The sequence below is a fragment of the Lepisma saccharinum genome, chromosome 8, assembly GCF_977018435.1.
Source record: "Lepisma saccharinum chromosome 8, izLepSacc3.1, whole genome shotgun sequence".
Classification (NCBI taxonomy): domain Eukaryota; kingdom Metazoa; phylum Arthropoda; class Insecta; order Zygentoma; family Lepismatidae; genus Lepisma; species Lepisma saccharinum.
In genome coordinates, this window is record NC_139236.1 from 52851106 (window position 1) to 52876316 (window position 25211).

The following is a 25211-nucleotide window of genomic DNA, read 5'->3' on the forward strand; positions in this document are numbered from 1 at the left end:
ATTTAATTAATACTGCATTCCGTTAATAGTAAAAATAGTAATACAGAAAATTATGTTTTTGTTTTTTTTTCAATCCTGATAAACGGTATGAGGGACGGCAGAGCTTGTTTGGCCTAGGGGCGGCAAAGAGGTAAATCCGGTCCTGATGGTAAGGGGTATCCTATAATGTGACGGCTGAAAATAGCAAACTGCTGACACACTCGGAATTTTTAACCAGCACTGTTCAATAATACAAAACGACTTCGTCAGGCATCGAGCAGGCCTACCTATGTGTATACGCAGAGGAAAATAACGAGAACATTATTTTAGTTACTGACAGTCGTGTTTTAATTAATGTTCAAGAAATACACAAAATATATACATTATTTAACATGTAAAAAAATATTTAGCTAGTACAGCGATTAGTGAAATTCTCAGTCTTAAATTGATCTTCGACTCATTACATCAGCAACTAGATTCTTCGCTTCCTTATTTATGACACTGTCTTCTTAGTCACAATTTGTTGTTGACGTCGGTGGATGGGCACGGTTCGACGCAGCGAACAGCTTGGCGAAACGCTGCCCATGGTTGCTTTAGGTACACGCAGACTGTGCCTCCCCCTCTGTGTTCTTGCTTCTCCTGAAAACATGCACAGGTATTTAGAGTTTTATTTTTGTCTGCAACCTCCTAAAAGGTAAGTTACATATAAACAAGTATGCCTCTAAATTCATACTTTAAATTTACTTTCAGTTATTCCGAGAACTTCAAAGGTTTATATAATTGCATACACTCCGGTTAATCTTAACAAAAGTATCAAGTCAGGCTTGAGCAACTAGCTTGCACTCGTTTAGGCCAGTAAGTAAGTATACTGCGGGGGAAGCCCCTCCTTTTCATGAAACCACCTCCGAATCAGATGACGAAAGTGTTCCTATTGCACGAACGCGACCGCCGAAGCCTCCTGCCTTGCTCGCTCTGCAGTCCACACGTGCATACGAGAGCGCTCTTAAACACAAATTGCGAGTTGCCCAGGCCTGCATTAACCAATCACTTAATTTCTCTATTCTTACTTCACTGTTTGCATCTAAATAAGGTATACAAGCTGTAGGAAGTATTCTTTTTTGTACTCGGTCATTAAAAAATTGCTCGAAAAGAAATAGTTTCTGTCCTCACCCAAGAGACCATGGGCGAACTAGAAGTGGGGACGAAGAGTATGAGTGCCCCCTGAAACATCTCAAATTTTCTATTAATATACGGATTCGTGGAGACTGTCCCACCCTTTTAACGTCTAAAATTAACCAATGAGCCACACTCTCGAACCTCTTTTATAACTAACAGTTAATCGCAAATTAAATTAACATAAGAGTAAATGGCGATCACCCCGTTCAACTTTACTACCTTAAAAAGGTGCTCACCCTCTTCTTCTGTTTCAGATAAAGTAGTCATCTTCCCGAGTCTGATTTCCATTGCCCCACCCCCTTACTTTGCCCATACGTATATTTGGAATGAACATAAAAACTTACATTGAGTTATGGGAAGGTACGTAAGTTGGCTTGGTACCTCCTCACTCGTAGCACGATTGCACAATCTCTCAATAAGTGATAACAACATCTACAGTTGAAAATAACAGATATAATACCTATATTCTCAGACACATTGCGATAGGTAGACAAAATGTAGTACATAGTAACTAGGTACCAATTCAAAGGAAGCTACTGTTAGAGTTTACTCACCATTCTGTTGATGTCGCCTATGCAGATCCATGGCAAATCCTCACGACTCGAAACGGCCCACTTTGAATGGTCCAGGTGGCTAGAAAAATCAACTGAATATGGCAGCCCTACCACTTCCACGTTATCCACACTGAAACGAGACAAATTAGAGTTATTGGCAATTGAAGTCGCGCGAGAAATAACTTACTTCCCGCCAAAAAAATTGACGTAACAGCGCCACGTGACTAATAGTTGACGTAAGAGCGCCACGTGACTAAAGCACCCAATGAACCTCGGGTGCCCATGCTGAGGCACCATCTAGTTGGCTTCCCAGCTGGCGCGTTGGTATTTGTGGCGGGAAAAGGAAATTGTTATATCTTGCAGAATTCGATACAAGTATAACTGTGATTTTCTATTGCTTTAGATAAAAATAAGAAATCCGATACACTCGTAAGAATTACCACGAAACAATGCCTTTCTACGGAAATGTATTATTGCTTTTCTCGTATCCTTTTATGCATTATATTGTATTTTGTCCATTTTACATTGTACGTCAAGGTTGATCGCGACTATGGTGATGAATATGATTGCATTTCATTGACAGAACTAGTTAAACCAGGATTCGAACCAACGATCCTTCTTGAGCCGTTTAGTTAACCAATTAAGAGGCCAGTATTGTTTCCTCTTCCTTTTTCTTATTTCATAACGTAAACTTATTTGCAACAACTATGATGATTAAAGTTCATTACAGTGTAGTGGTGTTCCAAATTAAAGAGAAAGCGGGAAAAGGGAAATTATAAGGAACATATGTGAAGGAAATGCAAAGACATAGAGTTAGTATGAAAGATGTTAGAGCAGTGCCGGATCTACAAATCCTCCCCTCCCCTACCCATAGACTCCTTCTACCTATCTACCTTTACCCCCCACATACACACACACACATATACATATATACACAGACAGTGCCTTCTTAGCCTAGGTGACCTCGGAGCTGCGGCTAGTTAGGCGAAAAGTAAGAGCGCATCTGCCGGCATTTAGACCCGCAGCTGTACGCTCACTTGCCACTGGACGCGGCAGTGCTTCATTATCCAGATAGCTGGTGTCCAGTTTGCACGTGTTTGTGAAGTGGTAAGGTGTTAACAAGTGTTTTAGAATGTTTTGTTTTAGTTTACGTATTACTGTTGCTTTTCTGCAGTATAATAATTTAAATTAAAAAGAGAGGTACAATTTATTACATAAAATGGATTATGTTAAACTAAATTATAATTAGAAATAGTATCACGAAAATTTCCCTACAATTTTTTACATACGCATGTACGAACCCTCTACTATGCCAATGGCTGAGGGCCCACTAAAGGCTTAGTCTCCGCCCCCGCACTGCGAGGTTTTGCGGCTTGTAGATCCGGCACTATGTTAGAGCAAAAGAATGAAACGCATGTTATTAATTTATTCTATCTTGACGGCATCTGTCTGCGAAGTTTGGATAACAGCAGCAAGAGACAGAAGCAATTATTCGTGTCCTTCGCTAGATGTACCATCGCCCGGATAACTCGAGTAGAACCCACTAGATCAAACGGTCATCCATGGGGTTTGAACCAGTGACATCTCCAATGCGAGCCTACCACTTCAACCGCTCAGCTATCCAGCACGACGTAACAGAAACAAAACGAAGAAGAGAACACGTGGTCATTTGTTTTTAAAAGTCCACATTTACGCAGACTAATCGGGACTCTACCTATAGATTAAATTGAAGTCCAAACCACTGTGCATTGTGCCTCGATATTAAATTGAACCCGCGACCTTTTGATTAAATGGCGACATTGTAAATGACTGTGCTATCGGAGAGGTCATCCACGTGGCTGCGGATATATAATTATTTTCACTTTTGCAAGTTTTCCATTAATATAAACACCAGTGTAATTTTTCTATTATAGTTAGTGTACTTATGGCAAGACCAAAATAGTATGAAAAATTTACTCATTACAAATATCAGAATGAAAAGCTCTGAGAAACCTGATCTTGGCACACCTCATTCAGATGCATTACACAAAAAAGACTTTCTGCAATTGGTCCTTTTAGGATAATCAGCCAGTCAAGTTGATGGAATACGATTACTGGAGTAATTTGAAACTGGATTGTTTTCAGAATCAATCAACTTCCCTCACTACGCTCTAAATAATGACAGGGTAATTACAGTGTAATTTGATCAGACATAAACCTACTTACCAGCGATTTGGGTTCTCTAGGCAATGTAACAATGTAAACTAACGTTTGCATACATTAAAAAGAAAGAAACCTTGTCTTCAACACAATTTGTCACTGCTCTTTGAAATAATTATGAAAAGGGTGTGCCAAAAGAATCGCAGGATTTAATTTAAGGAGAAAACATTTTATATATTTATTAGTTGTCAAAGTTATTACATTATTTGAAAGAGTAAACATTGCCATTAAATGTGGCAAATGTCCTCCACGATGCATTTGACACACTCGAATTCTTTTGACAAAATTATGAATCACTTTTTCGCATAACTGGGGCTCAATGCCGTCGATAGCTCTTCCAAATTCTGCTTTCAATTCAGGAATCGTTCATAATTTCGCAGCATAAACTTTGGACTTTGGACTTAATGAATCCCCAGATGAAAAAATCGCATATTGACCACCCGCAATGTTTTTACTATATGTGACCTTGCAGAACGCTGTCAACAATTCATTCCCTGCGTTACTCTTGGGACACCCTTTAGAACTGCACTACACTCTTTCCCTGTTCATTAACTTTGTAGCAACAAAAGTTGAAACAAAATTTACCTTGAGACCAGTGGCGGAGGAACGGAATTGATTTGGGAAGGATACATATACGAACAAGCCACAGAGCTCTCAAATTTCAAAGAAAAATTTACATTGCCTTATTGTGCCAAATAATAGAAGCAATATTCACAAAATGATTTTGATTATTTATTAATTTTCTAAAATTTTATCATGTTTTCCCGTTTCGCCGAATGGCCCATAGGTGCATTATGTAAGATTTCTCACCTAAGTAAAAGAAATTAACGGCGAATGTTTTTTGAGGGAGGGAATTTTCCCTCCGATGGGAAATTTCAAGTGTTCAGGGCTAAATTGCAGCTGTTTAATGTTTCAAAGGGTAAAAAGGTAAAATTTTCTCGTGCATAGATCACCATGCCATGAAGGTACATTTTAGGGGATGTGGGGGTAGGGCCCCACACATTCTCGATTTCGGTCTTTTTGGAGGTGACGTGATCAGCACCACGCTCCTGCCTCTTCTTACCTGAACTTTCCGCTGCAGACAGAGGGCAGAGGATGTGGCCCATTTTGCCACGATTCGACCATCAGATCTGTTCCAAGACTTTCGGCAACCAAATCAGCGTAGAGATCTAGAAAATGTAAAAAAAGAAAAAAATCAGACATGTATTTTAAAAGTAACTGCTATTAATCGGTCCCGATAACAACAGTAGCGAAATTCCGGGTTCGAGCCCTGAAGTAGGCAAGGCTGTTTGTGAGTGTCCTTTCATCGATTTCATCTAATCATCATTCATCGTCGTTGTGACAGAAAAAGCAATGCAATTTTTTTAAAAATGCCAAAAAAAAGTTAGGAGCCCCGGATACGAATTCCGACCTGGACATAGGTGTTCTTTGTGTGTGTCTATTCATCCATTTCATCATGTCATCACTCATCCTCATGGTGGCGATTAGCCAAAAATAGCAGAAAGCGACGCTAAATAACAAAAATATAAAATACGAAAAAAATATAGCAGTAACGAGTTCGATATTTCCTTTTCTGTTTGTGTTTGAGCTATCTGTTGCATATTATATACCATTATTATAATCAGCTTTTGAGATATGTTAACGTCCGTCTGTTTTTCCCTTTGATATGAGTGAGCGGAACCTCGTATCTGCCTTTGTTGTCATTGAAATCTATTAGTAGAGGGTCTTTAAGCAATATCAACATGTGATGTTCGTTGTCATTGGGGTCAGTGAATAGAAGATACTGTGCATCTTCTGGTGACTGGAATTGGTAAGGATGAATTAATGTCTTCCTTTTTAACGTTGGAAGAAAATATGTTATTTAAGCGCAGTGAGTAGATGTTACATATACAATGTAGTATATTAGCCATTGTATCAGCAAAATATTTAATGTGTCTTTTTTTTTTTTTTTTTTTTTTTGAAAGTGGAAGTTGTGAGCGTCATTTATATGTACCATTTCTGGCCATTGGAAGCAAGGAGTAAATGACACCGTTTGACGTTTGTTGACATTGGGATCGAAAGCTATAAGTTATCGCCTTTTCTTGTAATTGTTAGTAGTAAGTGAATTATATTAGAATCGACCATTTGTCGACATTTAAATGCGTAAACAGAAGATACTCCAAATGATATTCATTGCATGGCAGCATACACGTCTTTACGTTAAAAGCACAAATGTCCTTGATTGTATTGACAATAGTGTTACGCACTTTCCGTTCATATAGTGAGAGTCTCGAGTGTCAAATCTTATAGTTTTTGTTCACAGCCTCAAGAGATCCTTTTGGAGGCACATAGTGGTTCGGATTCCAATTTAAACTGTAGGTCCAGTCCCGATTAGCTTACTGTGGATTTACATCAACTCAAACCAGGAGATCATCACACTCTAGGTAGGCGCTCTGGCCGTCACAATAAGATTTTCAGTGTTGACTGAAGCTCGAGTTTTCTCCGCTAGAGGCGCTCAACGCCAATTCTTGCACAGCAGACAATAGATGTGCTCGTGTGTACTGGTAATGAGTGGATGTTTATTGTTATTTTGTGTATGTATGATGTTTATTATCGTTGCAAAGTGGATATTCTCTCGAACCTCACTTAATAAGAGTCGGATTATGTTAACAAGAACAGCCGCAAAACGTATGCTATTTAGAAAGAGTGTTTTAACCTCCAAAGTAGCAGCGAAACGCTGCAAAATGCATGGTATTTATCTAATAAAGAAATACTCATTTTAACCTTTTTTCTAGCTAATCAGTGGTGATTTATTCATTCTAGTTTTTTTGGACTTTTAACCACTGTTATTTAAAAGAGATTTACCAACGTTTCGGAGGCTGCATCTGCCTCCGTCTTCAGGGTAGCGTGTCTAAATGGTTGTCTTGGAGGATTATTCTAGGTGGCCTAGGCTCCACCGCGTCCGTCGGTCACAAGGACCTCATTTTAACCTGTGATTTGTTCCAGAAGAAACTTCGAATATTTATATCCAACTTTGGCGTCGAGGAGAGAATGATCCGGGTTTTCATTGCATGCCGAAAAAAAACATTGTACAAAGTTTTGTAACTTACATTCTGTTATCACTGTGCGCATGGGCGTCCGGAAGGGGGGGCAAGGAGGGCCGTGCCCCCCCCCCCCTGCAAAATGAAAGTCAACCAAAAAATATGTATTTCAAACATATAATTTCATTTTAGCCACAATAATATGTGTTAATTATTATTGCATGAACACCATAAATCAAATTTAAGTAATGTTTTTTTAGGAAACAACACACTTTTAGGGGAAAATGTGACTTGTTTGCCCCCCTGGAAAACATACCTTCCTTGCCCCTCCCTGGAAAAAATCCTGCGGACGTCCATGACTGTGCGTATCATTTTAAAAGTAAGAACAATATTCAAGACAGTCATTTTCTCTTGCAGTGAATTACATATGGATTAATTGAGGAAGTAGGAGTCGCGGTCGTTCAGTCGTTAGAGCTTCACGTTACTACGCGGGAGACCCGGGTTCGATTCTCTGCGTAGCCATGTCGGGAAATTTTCCATTTGCATTCCTGCATACACGGTTCTGAGGCTCACATCAGTGCCTAAGTGATCAAATGCAACCGAAACGTGTGCTGTTGAAGCCTTAACTGGACATTCCCAATGTGCCTTCATGGCACCGTGCGATGAAGAAATGAAGGAGATGAAAGAACCATTAAAGTTCTTCGTCATTTTGTTTCCATTTCATATGGAATCTCAACAAAACCTAAGAATTCAATGCCCATTACCCAGTTTTATTGTGTTCTTTACTGTTCAAAAATTCATCTAAAATGCTGTGCCTCTTGTTACCCAGAATGTGTTTATATAACATAGCCTGCTTTGAGATATTGCAATGCTTCACGAATAATGGACAACATTACGAGTCCTCGAAACAACAGGATTTTATCCTGAATATATGTGCAACCACGCTCTCAGGTTTACAATTACCACTAATTGATTGAGTTTGCAATTAATATCAACAAAAGAATACTTTTATATAAATAATCCGTTGAGATGGTGTCCCCACTCTTCAATATGCAATTAATAAAAGGACTGGCTACACTGCACAATCGACCCTTGTGTTTCACCATTTCGGCGTAAGAAAAAAATATGTTCACTCGTAGTACTTAATTCGAACTTCGATTTGGCACTGTTCATTTTTTCAATTAGATATTCCTGTTCTGAGAAATAATACAAACATTTTTTTTTACATTACTTACCATAGCTTCTTTTCTGTATTCACATTCATGTTGAAAACACACAGTATTGCCAGGTAGAACTTTGGTTTTTAACGTGAATATAGATGCTAATTTCCACTAGGATTAAACTTTCTTTATTTCGTGTTTTCATCCGTATTTATGACTTTCATTTTGTTTTTGTATTGAAGTTCCTATTTTTTAATAGCTGTGAATTATTTTGATTATTTCAATTTGTTTTTCTTCAATTTGTTAGGGAAATATATGGTTTTGGTTATTTTATTGTTCAAGGTATTCACTTGTCTTCCTTATCGCACAACGCGAGAACAACCTTGCATTGTGACGTTTCACGAGGAATGCCTACGTTGTTAGGTTAGGTCTGTTAGGTTTCGTTTTCTTAGCATAAATGTATACTATACTATACTATAAATGTATTATTTATGCGAAGATAACTAAACTCAACAAGCCTAAAATAACAAATTAGGCATCTAGCCTTACATCTGCACGAAAATTAGGCTCATTATGCTTTATTTATAATGGAGGTTCCCCAAACTTAATACTAGTTTTTTTTCCACTTCTAATTCTTTCCTCACCCTAAATCCTACATTTCTGAAATCCTTGATGCATACCCTTTCCAACGATGTATGAAACATGTTTCTTTTAGGAAGGGTCGATTCGACATCCTTACCAAAGGACTTGTCAGCTAAAACAAAGCCTAACATGCCATCAAGCCAGACCTGTAATAGGTTCAATTTGCGAACTGGGCCAAATAAATAATCGTAGCGCACAGGTATGTTGAGAATCATTTGTGTACAAAATGCGTTACATCACTCATATGGGCTATTTTTTTTTTAGAAATTTTACTGAAGTAAGTACCAAGTAATGCTATTCTGAACCATATAAATTGAGTAAACACAAGGCTTATGCTTTACACTGCAGGTCTTGTTAAACTCCCCTCTCAAGGATAAACTTGTTTATTTATTTATTTATTGCGTCTTGTTTATCATGGCGAAGTTAAGGCTTTGTAGCCTTTTCTACCACTTAACCATGACTTTATAAAAAATGGGTGAACGCTCCGAAGATAAAAGGTCTCATCTAGTTACCAGCCATAGCTGTGGTGGTTCGCTACGGATGCCGCAAACAAAACTTAAAAACAATTAAATTATGTACAGTTTGACCATTGAGTATCTACAGGGTGAAGGCTTTTTATTATCTTCAGCCCACCCCTTGAAATTGAGACTGAGACGAGGCCTCTTGGTCTCGTCTAGATTTCGCACAGGTTTGTCTACTTCCCAATATCGCCTCGATAATGTCCCCAAGAAACATACAAGTGGAATAAACAGGAGGAATGTGGATCAGAAAATAGGTTAATATAAAGATTTAAAGAATGGGACGAGAGAGTGGGGTATGAGTAGCAGAAGCAGAGAAGAATGCGAGAGTTAATCAATAAAAAAGATCCACACGGGAAGAAAAACAGAGGCACAGCGAATAGAGAAAATATTTGGAATGAGAAAGCGAGAGAGAATACATGTTTATATAATGATAATTCTTATAATGACTACTGTACTGCCCATCCTAATTAATCAATAATTGCTTCTGCCCACCTAAAGACTTAAATCACAAGCCTTACCTACTTCAGAAGCGTCATCGGTAATTTTAGAAGAGGATGGGTCAGCTGTCAGCGCCATTAGGTGAGCAGCGGCAGAAATTGAAAATTCTTTCAATAACAAGTGGACTGGCCGAGCGCCCAGGTTGGAAGGATCGAAGCAAACTACGGTTTAACCAACACGCGGACAAAAGTTGATTATTCTGTAAGTTTCAACATCAAATCTATCGTGGTCTTAAAACAACACGCAAGCCAAAAATATGCTACTTACGTAACTATGGTTATGATGCTACTTCGTAACAGCACGAAAGAAACAATATGTAGGTGAGTTCATGTTACCATGGTTACACTAGAAAAAAGAAGTGTAGAAGAAACGATTCAAGGAAAAAAAAGAATAAACAGTTAGTTATGTCCGTATTGAGGTTCACGTTTCTGTTTTACTGCAGAATATCTTGAGCAAATACACATCGGATAAAAGTGAATATTTGCAAATCTGGGGTTTAGTATGTAAAAAAAAAAAAGAAGTGTGTAATTAAATAAAATCATTTAGTGGAATAAAGAATCCTGATATCGAACTACAGATAGCGAATGGGTACTTGTATTGTTGTTTCTACTCCAGAATCCAACAGTCAGTCTTCATTGTTGCGAATTGTGTTACGGGTATAGACAGAGAAGCAGGGGTAGACAGCAAGGCGTGTCAACATGTCAATTACGTGTATGATGATGATTTGATATTGGTGTGTTTTACATCACGTCCCTCTCAATAATACAGAGGTAACGATATATAAGCTAACAGGTGGACTTAAGCTGTTTAAACACATTATATACTCGATTCGTAAACCATATGTTGTTCGTCAATCCACTGAATCTCTGTAATCAAGGGGTCCCGGGTTCGATACCCGGTGGAGGCACATAGTGGTTCGGATACCACTTTAAACTGTAGGTCCAGTCCCGATTAGCCTTACTGTGCATAAAGTGGGCTTAAAACATCAAATCAATCAATCCACTGGATCTCAGTCCACAGCAATCAAACTAGCCTCGTACCTTTTTTCTACTTCTTTTTTCAATATTATTCTTTCGTTCCGTGACGTTCAAAGTAAACTAAGAACTCACCCTGTCTCTTCGTGACTGAACACGATTTTTTTTTCAACTGAATAATATTTGTATTTCAACTCTATTTTAGCTTCCTCTGATCTCTGAACATTTCCTACATTCTCTTGAACGTTTGAAAACAGAGAAGTTCGTTTTTCATCAGTAAGGGAAATGTGGACACGGCAAATATAGAAATCCGTCTACATAGCATCAAAAGACAGCATTGACAATAATCCTGCCATTCAAAACATTGTATGACAGTCGAGAGTTGAGAAGTGAACTTTCAAACTCGATTGATCCAGTTTCCGGAACCGGTAGTAACGCGTTGTGTGTTCGGATGATTGGTTGAAATGATGTGCTGCAGATATCCCTTCGAAAATGCTTCAGTGAGCGAACAAATATGTGTATTCACTATCTGTCTAACATGGGAATGGAGCGAATTTGGGCAAAAATTGTGATCCTTTTCCCATTGCAAGTCTAAAGTAACATGCTCCAGAATTGTCTTCTTAAAATGTAGCTGTGACTGTTTAAATAGATTAGCCCACTTTGCTGCCATTTGTCAACCTTAACCATATATATTATTCTTAAAAACATTTCATGTGGTGCACACCCTCACATTCTCTAACGTTAACGTACTGTCGACCTAATATTATTTGTTAACACCCTAAATGATTGTTTTGTAATTCATATAGTAAATACTGCTAAAACCCTATAACCATATGCTGGGATTAAATGTTCTCGCCACCAAAATATTGCACACGCTCTCTTTCTTTCTCTATCTCCCTGTATGTGTGTGTGTGAGAGAGAGAAATAGAAGATGGAAAGAGAGGGGAGGGAATTACATAATATTGAACTACGAAATCTGTATTCATCCCCTGATATTATTAGAATAATGAAATCAAGAAGACTTCAATGGGCTGGCAATGTACAGTCATGGAAAATAGTTCTTGGGCCACGAGACCTACGATATCGTAACATCTTAAAGCCTGTTGTCTATGCAACCCAAATAACAAAATTGTCGCTTGGGTTTGCCTGGCGGACCTGGATTCTCGGGAATGATAGAGTATTGACAGCAGCGTGAGTCATACCCCCAGGCCCAGCCATAACAAACAACAGCTGGGTGCCGTGAGACCACCAGAAAAAAGTTTCAGGAATTGGTTTCTTAATAACAGCTATTCGTAAGAAAATGTTCTCTTTACTGATATTAGAGTCATTGTCAAGAAAGTTCACTGAAATGGTGGTTTTCGTCGAATCATCATCGCGCAACACACATGCTGTCAACCCAGAAGTCCTGGAAAAAGATTGGAGTTAAAAACAACTACTTGACAAATGATAAGACGAATCGATATTCATTAGTCCCAACTTAAAATTTTGTGTAAGACATGGATCATCATGTCCTATCATCCATTTCATAACTTCATTAATCATCCTCATCGCCTTTGTTGACGCCAAGTGCTAGAAAAGCAATATAAAATAAGCAAAATTAAAAAATTAATAAATGACATTTTCAGCGATTTCACGCAGCGACTCAGTTGCATGTAGACAAAGTTTCATTAATCGGGACCAAGGGCCCCTCGTTGTGCTTCATTGTCATTTTCCCTCCACTTTGCCTGCCGCGATTAACCTGATGTTGATTAATGCACAATCCACAAAGTGCACCAAAGCGGCGCATATTATGAATAGGTAAACTATGTGATATTATGCTAATTAACAATTTAGTAATAAAATGTGAATTTTGGGGGCTTCAGTTAAGTGGCTGCACATCCATTACGTAATCGCGATATCATCAAATTGTACGAAGCGTGTCTACACCTACGTAAAGTGTCAGTCCCCGTCATAGGCGTGCGCAGACCCTCTGATTAGAGGGGGATAGCCTTGATTATATTTCAGGCCGGAAAAGAATAACGTAATTTCATCTCACGTGTTTAAATTTTATTGCATTGATGGGTGTGTTTATATATACACCCCGCCCCCCCCATATATATATATATATATATATATATATATATATATATATATATATATATATATATATAGTGCATGAACAATTGTTTGGAGGAAAAGGAACGCGCAGATTTGAGAGACAATTTATATGATTTTTATTTTTACTGTTGGTATATATATATAAATAAATAAATAAATATATACCAACAGTAAAAATAAAAATCATATAAATTGTCTCTCAAATCTGCGCGTTCCTTTTCCTCCAAACAATTGTTCATGCACTTAAGAGAAAACCTTTTAGCAGCAGTACTTCTCTCCTCGGTAATATAAATGCATTACAGAAAACAAATTGCGAGCAAAGCGACCAATAAATTTTCAGATCCAAATTTTTGCAAAATGAAAACAAAGTCGATTTAATATGGGAAAAAATCCATGGAGCGCCATATTATTCTCTTTTACATTTTTTTTTCATTTAGATCGTTTGGCGTCCAGGGTTAACTCCCGCCGACCCCTAGCTACGGCTCTGAACTTGACTAGACTGCTAGAAAAGCAGACATTGCGAGCGAAGCGATCAAGAACATTTTACAAAAGGTATTTAAATTTGTATAAAATTTGAAATCAAGGGGGCAATTGCAGCTCTGTCCCTCCCCCCCCCCCCCCCCGCAGGTGCTCTTGGCAGTCTGGAAGAAATAATGCAAGAAAGACGTGAAAACAAAATCCATCTTGAGTATCCTTTTGTCCTGCTACTCTTAGATTCTGCTACTCTTGCTTTCCTTTACTTCCATGTTTGCCCCTAAAATTGATTTCCGTTCAAGGTTGTGGGGGGCTGTGGTTTCGCCACTGCACTCCCTTCCCCCGTAGTTGCCTTTAGTGTTGCCCACGAGACGAGACTTTGGCCTGTCTCGTCTCGTGGAAATGCTGTCTCGTCTCGAAAATATTCGTTTGTCTCGGGACACATGATCAATCTCGTCTCGTCTCGAATTTTTAAAAGCGTGTCCCGTCTCGTCCCGTGGGCAACACTAGTTGCCTTGAACTTTCATCGGCTTGAAAATACTTAATTTTCTTTAAGAGTATAATATAGTTTAATAACGACGATAGGATTCATCTATCCTAAATTTCTAGGTGAAAATATAATAATATAGGTGTCTGAAAGGGAGGCAAGGATTGCCACATCTTCCCCTTAGAAAACGAATGTCAACCAAAAAGTACGTTTTCACATGTATAATTTGATTTCAGTCATAATAATTTACATTAATTATTATAATGAGGATGCAGGAATGCGATAATGCAACACTATTATCGGGGTAATATGCCCCATGGAAAAATACCTTGCTTGTCTCTTCGTGGAAAAAATCTGCAGACGTCCATGATTAGGGGTGCATTTGCCCTCCGCCTGGCCCCATGGGCGCACGCCTATGATCCCCGTGATGGAATATGTAGCGCAAAGCCAGGGCTTTAAGATCAAATTTGTTTTGTTATTGTTTTTATTAGTAATTACCTCAGTTTTCTTCCTCTGAAGTTAAATTATTCATGACGACGATTTATGATTACATTAAATACATGAATGAACATACACAATGAATCCATTTTGGTCGGAACTCGAACTCGGAACCTTGTTCGGCAAGAAATAAAAATATCCATAAGGCATGAGTGTTTCATTGGAGATGTTCCTCTACTTCCGTCATTTTATCACTAATATATTTCTTTAATATACAATAATAAGTCACAACTACCTAAAAATAAATATTATTTTGCATTTTCACATGCATATGTATTTTTACGGTTAGAGTGTGAACTGGCACCTGTTTATTTAGATTGTTCATTATGTTTCGTGTGTAGTTAAAGATAGGAAATATGCTTGAGGAACGATTAGGGCTATAAGAATTCCGTCCGTGACGGAGTGGTTAGCACAGTGCGCTACGATGTCTGATGTCCTGGGTTCGAATCCCGTCGTGCGTATGGGTGTTCTTTGTGAGTGCCCCTTCATCAATTTCATCATATCACTCATTCTCGTCGTCGCGATTAGCAAGAGGTGAAAGAAAAACGACGCTAAATAATAAAATGAAAAGACTTATAAGAATCAATCTTATTTCCGGACGTGTCCTACATTTTATAGTTGTGTCTGGCCTCCGGAAGGAATTTGAAAGAAATCTCAAATGTCTTATACGTATTTTGATCATCACGTAACTTCAAATTAGATGGAGAAACAGAAAAACTGAGGGAAGTCTAAGATAACGTGTGCACGGTTGCTACTGGATGTTCGGAAAAACAATTACAATCCCAGCTCAGAAATTACTTCACGATTTTCTAGATCCGAAAAAGTCCGGATATATGTATAAAAATGCTTACTTTGTGAAGTTTTATCGATATAAGTGTCGGTAATTTGTTCGAAGTAACAAGTAATTTCTCGTTATTGGAGAAATAAGGCACACAATTCTGTTTTTTCCCAGTGTATAGTAGTTTTTTTTTTACATATTAATAAACAAGAACTTCCAGACTTTGTTTACGAAATTGTGAATTTTTTCCTTCCCGAATTCATGGATTGTTTTCTCTTCCTGGCCCCACATCGACGAACAACGATCTGTCTTACATACACAAGTTGAAATAACATACAACCGTGCTATTAATTAGCAGTTGAGGAATTTTGAACTGAACCATTCATTCAACATTAATTTTTCAGCTGAAGATGTGTCATATTCTCGTTATATGCTAAGATGTCGTAGTAACCTATTATTTACTGCAAATACGATCGTGTTCAACATTTTGAGACAATTTGTCCTACTTTCCGCTGACGAGTGATCTGATAGCCCTATGTGTGATGAGAACTGTTTTTACTCAATTTCTGATATAATTTATTCCAGCATTTCCTTCAACTTCTATTACCTTGTTATTACCTCCAATGATTACACAACTTTTCCTTCGTGCTCGACCTTTGGGTTCAGAAATGTTTACAACACCCCCATCTCCCGCGTGTAAATAGCAGGCAACAACACTCTGGAAGACCATAATGTATACAACTTGTTTACTACATATTTTACGAAAATATTAGAATGTTAGCTTGATATAACTGTGGATTGGAACGAACGAAATAAAATACCTGTTTTATACGCACACTGGAACGAGCGCAGGCCTGCTGTGAGTCACTCTGGCAGTGAAGGTCACTGATCGAAGCAGTTGGTGCTTGCTTACTACAAGCAGGCGCCTTATCTTTCCTCAAGGAAACACGGAAATTAGTTACTTTCTTTCGCCAGACTAATGGTGAACATTTACAGGAACGTAAGGAGTAGTATCGTATTCTATTGGAATTAGATTTCGTGGTGTTTAAAAGATATCATAACAATATGTAAATCTCTTTTGTGACCTACACTGAACTTATTTTAAAGTTTCATTGACATGTGAAAGCAGAAATTTAGAGATCCTTCTTCCTTACGATTTCTAAACAACCGAAGAGTGTGGTGAACGTGAAACTACTTATTGTTCGCATCAACGATATGCATTATACAAATGGTCCTTAATCAAAAACCCTATTACATCACAGGAAGTGATATTTAAAACAATTCTACCACGTATCCAACGTAACCAATATTCAGATTGATTCCAAGCTTCTGTTTGGGTTATTTTGTGTCGCATTTTTACCTCTTGCGATAATCGCGACGACGAAGATGATGGGTAATGATACGAATGCAATACTACATCTAAGCCTCAACAGGTTTCAAAAATGGATCCTCTGGCTTTGTAGAGAGTTACGGTGATTTTGATTTTTATTTTCATTTGGTATTTTAAGTTCACTTTATGCACACAAAGGCTAATCGAGACTGCATCTACAGTTTAAAGTGGGATCCTAACCACTGTGTCTCCACCGGGTATCGAACAGGGGACTCCTTGATTACAATGCGACTCCACTACTACTGCGCCATCGGGAAGGATGAGAGAGAGAGAGAGAGAGAGAGTTACGGTGACTACGATAATGAAGAATTGAAAGTAGCAGAACGCCTAAGCTATTCTTTTGTCAATATTGGAATCGTTAATGAATGTTATGAATGTCAAATTGTGAATGTTTCAAATTGAAAAAAAATAAACTACTTGTAAAAGATTTCCAGAGTGCCGTTACAAATCATTATTTTTTCTCTTTCCACACATTACTTTGCTACTATGTAGATATTTGCATGCTAAGATGTAGAAAGTGCTGCATTTTCAGTGTTTGGAATTGCGATTTATATCTGAGAATGGAGTGAGTAGTGGGAAAAGGATCACCTCACATGTTTGGATTATACCTCCCCGCCAAAAAAAAGACACATATCGGCTGTTGTTCTTATAAGGAAATATAACATGTATGAATTGTCTCAAGAAAGATTGGAGCCTATTCACATCCCTACGGAACTTGGAAGAAAGCCCACGTAGAGATTGGAAAATTTTGTTACGACAAAATTGGGATGTATAGTAAATTAAAATGCAAAGTCCTACCTTGTGCTTTGCACCAAGCCATGAAGGCGTATAGGGGGTGTGGAGTTAGTGGAGTTAGGGCCCCACGCTTTGTTCATCAGGCAGAAGGTGGGAATGATGGGATCAGCACCACGCCCCTGGCCGCCATACCCCCCCCCCCCTTCCCCAGAGTTTCCTCCAGGTACCGACTTTATACGACGCTGGGTGGGCACCGAAGCAGCTTGAACAGTTGGACAAAATCCCGATTATCCCCGTCGAGGATCGAACCCAGATCTCTCGCATGGTAATAAAACGCCCTAACGACTGTGCTACTGCGGCACATACAGTAATTAAGGCAAGAATTGTTTTAGCGTTTCGTTCAACGTTTTTAGTGGAATCATTTTCGGAAATATAACGGGTATCTCTTGTCGGTTCTGCGACCTGGGTTGAGAAAAGGCGATTTTCTGACGAACAACATTCCACCTGACAAGTCACGTGGCTTTCCTACATTTCCTGTGCCTGTTGGCTTTTGCATGAAAGACGAGTTGCTCTTGAGACAGACAGAATTACCCGATCACCTAATGGTGCAATGTGTGTTGCTTACCCTTCCGGCATTATTTACTGCCATTAAAGTCTTATGGGGAAGAACTTTTTTCCACCACTGTACAGTCATGGACATTTTGAATTGTAACGATCCCATTGACCTTCAATAGGGTTGTCACAATCCATAAGTGTTCGTGATTGTACCACTCATGGGAGAGGATAGAAAAATTTCCAGGGTTTCTTGTTGGTATACCAGACCTGTGGGAATGCCATATTAAGATATGCGTCAATAAACCTTCGGGATTTGGAAGGCCAGAGTAATAGTTACATCTGTGTGTGTCTGATATTTGGTGATGTATATACAAATGTATGTTCTGTTTGATACTCTGAAGTCTTAAAAACTCTTAGTACTTATGTTAAAATCGCCCTAATTATTGCTGCTTGTGATGAATGTGGCGCCCCGTAGCTTTCCCACTTCTTACGAACTCTTCCACATGTTCTCATTCTCCTTCCTCCTCTCTTCGTTCAAACAGAAAAACTTTAATGAAAAATCGATTTCCGTTGAAATCGCTGTTTTGACCACTCCGGAAAACACTCTCCCAAGTTTCCAAGTGATGTGTCAGACGCTGTCACTCAGGCGGTTTGGATGTGGGGAAAGTTCCTGAACGACCCCAGGGGAACAGAAAACTTAATGTGCGTCCATTACAAGAGGCAGAGTTAGATAATACTTCCGGGAGAAACGTTACTTGATTCTAGTCTTATCTTTTGGTAAAACGCGATTCGATACCCGGTGGATGTGCGTAGCTGTTCGGATCCCACGTTAAACTGTAGGTCGCGTCTCGGTTAGATTATCTGTGCATAAAGTGCTTAGAACCAAAACTCAGACTTCAGCCAAAGTCGGATCCTGAAGTATCCGTGTCCCAGATGAAGATTTGGCCATATATTTCATGGATGGTTCTGGAACTAAGTTCTTTCATTTACGTGTGTCTTCCGTGTTGCAATTACTACAATGGACATGAATATGCTTGTCTACACATTTTCCTTACGTGCTCTGGCCGGGTCAAGGAATTTCTGCCCGAACCTGAGGTCTTTCTTTGATAGAGACGGGTAAAAGTTAAAAACGTTATGGGAATAATTATGTATTTCAGTGTTTTAATGGTTTGAAATCTGAAAACATATAAAGAAACATAGCTGCCAGATATTCGCTCAACAAAATACTTCCCAAAGATATCGTAATAATCACGGTATTATTGGTTCAATTATTCTGATAATATTTTAAGTAATATTTATTTTATGAATTGCCTAACCTTCCTCTGTAAAAATTCCTGCGAGATGTTTCCAGTTTAAGAAATATATAGGAACATACCCACTCGCTTTCGATTTGGTTGCGCTCAGGAAATCGAACGACTTCCGTTCCGAAACTGGCACTGCAGTGTGTGACCAGACCTTAATAATGGATCCTGGTACCCTATTTTCGGTTCCTGATCCTTGAAACCCACTTTCGGTTACGGATCCGAATACAATATTTTAGATTCTGGATCGTGGCAACCGTATATCATCAGATACGAATACATACGAAACCGGGTAACCCGGATCCGAACATTTCCAGCCATCGCTATCTGAGATCCAAGCAGAAGAAGTATTAAATGAGGTTGGAAAAATTAAAGATCCATACCATTGCAAGGGGCGTAATGTTGACGATCAAAAGTTACAGTTGAATCTCCACTCCCTCTCCACCCACGAGAATCCTGACTGCGCCGAGGTTTGAAGGTCCCGAAAAAATACGACTTTCATCCAATTCCGAGCCCTTGTTATTAGAATTGTATACTCACTTCCTTTTTGGACGCCCCCATAACAGTGGATCACGGCCAGTGCCACCACGTGTCCCTCTTGCTGTACGCATCCGGGAAATTGAGACTAAGTTTCCCTCACCAGAAGCTCGGAAACGTCACTCTGTACCTTTCCCTCCCACCCGACGCACGCTAAAGCTCCAAGACCCCAGCGACTGAAGAATGGAATCTTTTGGAACATTTTCCCTCATCTTCTTTGCAAAGCCTTTAAAACCGGACGTTGTGATAAGCTTCTTTCTGGCCCAAGGAAAATATTGAAACTTGCCTTGAAGCTGGTGGAAAGTGAAATTGGATTCAAGGAAGGAAGACGGTGGTCTGTGAGCTGGGAAGCCCAAGACAAACATCCTTAGACGATTGGCTCTACTGCAGTAGATGCTATCATGAAACGTTCTTGACACTTTTCGCTTTGGATTACATCAGGATATTATTTAACGTTTTATTTATCGAATTTTCAAGAGCAATTCAAGATGAATTTTAGTTACATTGATACATACAGGGTACATGTGAAGTACGTAAAGGTGTCCTCACACGATCAAATGTACCATTGAATTCCGCGATTGACCACACGTCACGTTGGTTTTCGAAGTCATAGTTCACGTCACAGACTGTTGACCAGAGTACATGCTGTTGAAATCGATGGGGGGAGTACAGAATGCTGTTTATTTTTATTATGTAGTGTAAACTCGGCCCATGGCCAGTATAATCGTTGTGTGTTGCCCATATGTGTTTGTGATTTTCCCTTCATCTCTTTAATCTTACCATCATTCATCCTCATATTAGCCAAAATTGGCAGGAAAGCGAAGCAAAATCAACTAAATCAATCGTTATTGCAGTGGATGGAGAATAAGTGTGTGTCAGAGTGAGACCGAAACTCGACATATCAGCGTGGCACTTTGAAAGCAGTTTCTGATGTGAATATGGTGTAGGCAAAGAGAAAGTAACTGATATTTTATTTGTGAAAGCGAGAACGATAGCAGACCAGAGAAGAAAACAAATCGTAGAAGATGTGAGGAACATACTCGTGTAATAAATAGTGCGTATAGATCTTTGGGTTTACTAATAAGAAACTGTCTCAATTTTTGTAGTACTACTTCTATTAAGCTTCTTTATAGTGCCTTAGTTAGAAGCAAACTAGCATATGCATCTATTGTTTGGTCGCCACTTTTACAAAACCCACATAAAACAAATAGAACAAGTGGAAAAAAGTTTCTGAGATATCTATATTACAAGAGGTACAACTACGCAAACGGAGTTTCGTATGGTTTTTTTACTGAAGGAATTCTCATTTCTGACACTCAGCAACAGAAGAGAATTAGGACAACAGATATTTCTTTATAAAATTATAATTGGGTTGTTGGATAATAGAGAGTTTCTTCACCAAACATGTTTCAACGCTAGCACATGTAATTTAAGAATAAGAATTTTTTTTGCTATATAATATCCCTAAAACTGAAAAGTACAATCACCATTAATTACAATGAGTAGTATGTATAATAGAATAACATCCACAAATCCAAATATTGATTTTAATCTTAACATTTAGGAATATAAAAATTCTATAAACGCCACACTTAACAGAGATACTTTCACAAATGGTTGATTATTTATTGTAGAATATGTTCTATATGTATCCCTATATTCACATAAATATGTGTGTGTGTATATATGTATAATGTAAATATATGTATCTGGATAAGCTTATGGATATGTGTCCATTAATATGTGTATGTATTTATTTCATTATTGTTTCTATACTATTATTGTCATATGTATTCATGAGAAATGTAATAATATTAGCTGTGTATTTATGGATAATTTATATGTGTTATGTATATATATATATATATATATATATATATATATATATATATTTGTGAGAGCACATCATTACTCTACGTTATATAAGTATACTTACGTTATAGTTATATCTATGTAACATGTATGCATGCTATTTAATCTCACTTATATTCATACTCACATTGTTTATGTTATATATATATATATATATATATATATATATATATATATATATAGGGGAGACCGGGGTAATTAGAACATGGGGTTATTGGAACATGTTAATGTAGAATAATTTAAAACGAAAAGACTGGTGTAATAACATTTCATACCTATGTACCTACACTAAACCTACATGCAGAAAATTTGTTATTGGAATAACTACACAAAAGTAAGTTTTATTTAACTTTTATTATACACCTGCAAAAAATGATGTGACGCATGCTTGGTGTTTCTCTGCTTCTGCATATACTGGATGTGAATGAAAGAACCCTTGCAAAATTTTCTTCACCCCCTATAATAAAACATAAGGGCACACATCTTTTCATGTGAGTTTGGTTGTCTATGGGCAATTTGCCTGGTTTTTATAAGCAAAGTTCTTATTACCCCAAAAATTTCTGCAAAGGGGTTATTAGAACATTGCGTAATTTGCTTGATTTCGCTTGGGTATACTAGATTGTACATGTAACTATTAGAAGTTTTTTCTTTACTACATTGTAGAATGGCCTGTAATCTTTCAAATAAATCATAGAACACTGATTTTCATTCACACATGTTTGCTTCACAGCTGGGAAATTGAACTTTATGAAAAAAGACGTTAACTTGGGATTTTATTTAAACAAGCATTGATAACTCCAGAAGAAGTAGAGCTATTGTGTTCAAATTTGCAGGGTAAATGGGACATTTATATATGATGTTCTTATTACCCCAACAGCAATCTAAATCTATTCAGTTGAAATTTCTAACTTATGTTCCATTAACCCCAAATGGGGTAATTGGAACAATTTTATGGTGTCATGACATTTTTTTTTTTTTGGACGAGTATTTGCAATGCAGGTATGGTCATTATTATTTTTCAAAAATATACAAAAGATGTCCTTTTAAATGGTAGCATTTTTTTAAAAAATCCATCAGTAACTTTCTGAGTAATTTACAGTGGAACTTCTACAGGCTGTTTCCTGTTCTAATTACCCCGGTCTCCCCTATATATATATGCCTGTGTAATTGGAGATATGCTTTCTCTGTAGAAGGCAAATAAATAAATCATAATTATCAGCGGGCGGCTTATGAGTTTTCAAAGATGTATGCTACAAGTGATGTTCTTTCTTGCATTTACAATGCCTTCCCCCCCCCCCCACACACACACACACAAACATACTCACTCACTAGGAACCCTACGCAGGAATTATTTTTTTCGGAGGGGGCTGGAATTGTAAAAGTGGGTAGCACAAAGCTGCTTTCTAGATAGGGGTGGGATAAACTATAAAATATTTTGCATTTGCAGTTTTTAACCTTTGTTTTAAAAGCTGTTCAAAGACAAAAATGGTGATCGGAGTTCGTTTTAAGGGCAGTTTGCATTTAGCACATTGTTTTTTTACCCCGAGTTCTTTACAGCTTTCATTTAAAAGTTTTGATTTTCTGAAAATTTCAAGAGGGGTGTTACTCCGTCGGCTGCACCCCCTCCCCGAACCCGGCGTACGCAGGTGCATCGTACAATAAAACGCAACTGATCTCTCACAATGACTGCTTCATATGCCACACTCCTGACAATGAACCGCGCGAAAAATTTTCGGGTCTGAAGCTCAACAAGACCGCCTGCAAGATTTTTTTTCTCAGGGGATGCTGCAGTGTGACGCTTTCCCCAGTTCAGAAAATTTTCATAAAGCAAGCCCACTTCTAGGATAATTTGCATAGGCACTTAATCTGCTGACTTTCACGGCACTCCTCGTCCATGTTTTCACGCTATAGTTTCATCATTCAAAATACACGAAGTCCTTCTTTTCCCGATGGCGTAGTGGTAACGTCGTCGCCTTGTAATCAAGGGGTCTCGGGTTCGATACCCTGTGGAGGCACATGGCACAAGTGGTTCGGATCCCACTTTAAACTGTAGCCTGTCCTGACCATAAATTGGTCTTAAAACAACAAACCAATCAATCAGATATCTCGGAAGGGGCATGTGCTCCCCTGGCTCCCCCTCTACGGGAGTACTTGGGTATGAATCTGAAGCCAGTTGGAACAACGTAAGCTAGCCACGCTTACGTCAGAAGACGGACGAAAGGCAGGAATCGACCGAAAAGGTTTTTCAGAATTGTGCGATAACTGAGACACCCCTCCCCCCACGTTTTGTTTCGTCCTAGCCCATGAAGTTCTGCAAAACCATTAGGGAATATATTTCTTGCATTTAAAAAGAGTAATTTATATCAAATATCTAAACAAAATATTCAAACATACATTTTACATAGCAGAAAACACTTTCGGAAGCCAGAGAAATGCATGGATTATACTTTTAATAGTTGCGATCTATACAACATACCACGAAAATAGATTAAAGGCTGGGCGATATTGTCAATTCGTGTTCCAACTCTTTACAGCTGATGCTAAATACGAGGCGTATTTTTAAAGTAAGTGCCGTTAGTAGTGGGGTTAATGCTATAACAAGGACCACTTACAAGTGTAGAAAAGAAGAGCTCAAATAATTGAATAATCCGATTTGCTTACACTTAAAACAATGCCAAGAGGGGCCTATACCCCAATTCTTCAGGTGTGATATGCTCTGAATTTTAAGAAATTCTGAATTTCAAGTGTAGAAAAGGTGAAGCCTCTCAGATAGATTTGCTTACACTTAAAACAATGGCAAGAGGGGCTTATACCCTAATTCTTCAGGTGTGATATGCTCTGATTTTTAAGAAATTCTGAATTTTAGTGTAGAAAAAGAAGAAGCCTCTCAGATAGATTTGTTTATACTTAAAACAATGGCAAGAGGGGTTTATATTCCAATTTTTCAGGTGTGATATGCTCTGATTTTTAAGAAATTCTGAATTCAAGTGTAGAAAAAGGTGAAGCCTCTCAGATAGATTTGCCTATACTTAAAATTATGCCAAGTTCCCATATCATCTTATTGTTTATAGTGTGTTTTTTCTGTCAAAATCCCAAGAATCTTGAATCCCCCCCCCCTCAGACAGATTCGGCCATGTGTGTAAAAGCTATATCTGTGTGAATGTTGTTTATAAACTTGTCAAAAATATGGCTTTTTTGATATTATTTTTGGCCATATTTCTATGCTCTACAATTCTATTGCTTGGGGTAAGCAATTATAGCTCGGAAAAATGCATGAATTGATATTAATCTATCAAAAGACTAATGTTTTGCCTGCATGTCCTGCCGGCACGCAAGAGATAAAATCTACACGCTAGAAGGGAACATTAATGATTTTTATGTGCGATTCACTGAAGGGGCCATTAATCTTTCTGTGCGACAGGGGGAAAAGTGTAACATGTCTGCAACATGTAAAAGTGCAACAAAGATTAAGATAAAGATACACATTTTCTGACATAGAGGCAATGAACTGCCCCTCTTCATGTTGAAAGCAATTCTGTTCTGATAATATAAGCCTAGGCAAAGACTTGGAAAATATTATGACAGAAACAAAATCCAATTTTGTCTGTATCAAGGTCTTCAGAACCCAGTAAAATGTGGGCATATTCTATTTGGAGACGTGTTAATATTGTGGCCTTGTAATCAGGGGCTTTGGGTTCGAGTCCTGATAAAATGTATAAGATTGAAATACATACAACTGCCCACACATAAGATATTCACTGCTA

General features: G+C 38.2%; 1 protein-coding gene across 2 annotated transcripts in view; it reads right to left on the reverse strand.

The window, feature by feature from the left end:
* Positions 1–343: 343 nt before the first annotated feature.
* Positions 344–25211, reverse strand: part of DNaseII (deoxyribonuclease II) — a 70828-nt gene continuing 45960 nt past the window's right edge. For both annotated transcript variants that reach the window (XM_083127472.1, XM_083127470.1), the window contains 3 exons: positions 4972–5077; positions 1710–1839; positions 344–618 (listed from right to left, as the gene is read on the reverse strand). In XM_083127472.1, the coding sequence (XP_082983598.1) occupies positions 493–618; positions 1710–1839; positions 4972–5077 (362 nt within the window). In that variant the 3' untranslated portion in view covers positions 344–492. The remainder of the gene's footprint in view (positions 619–1709; positions 1840–4971; positions 5078–25211) is intronic.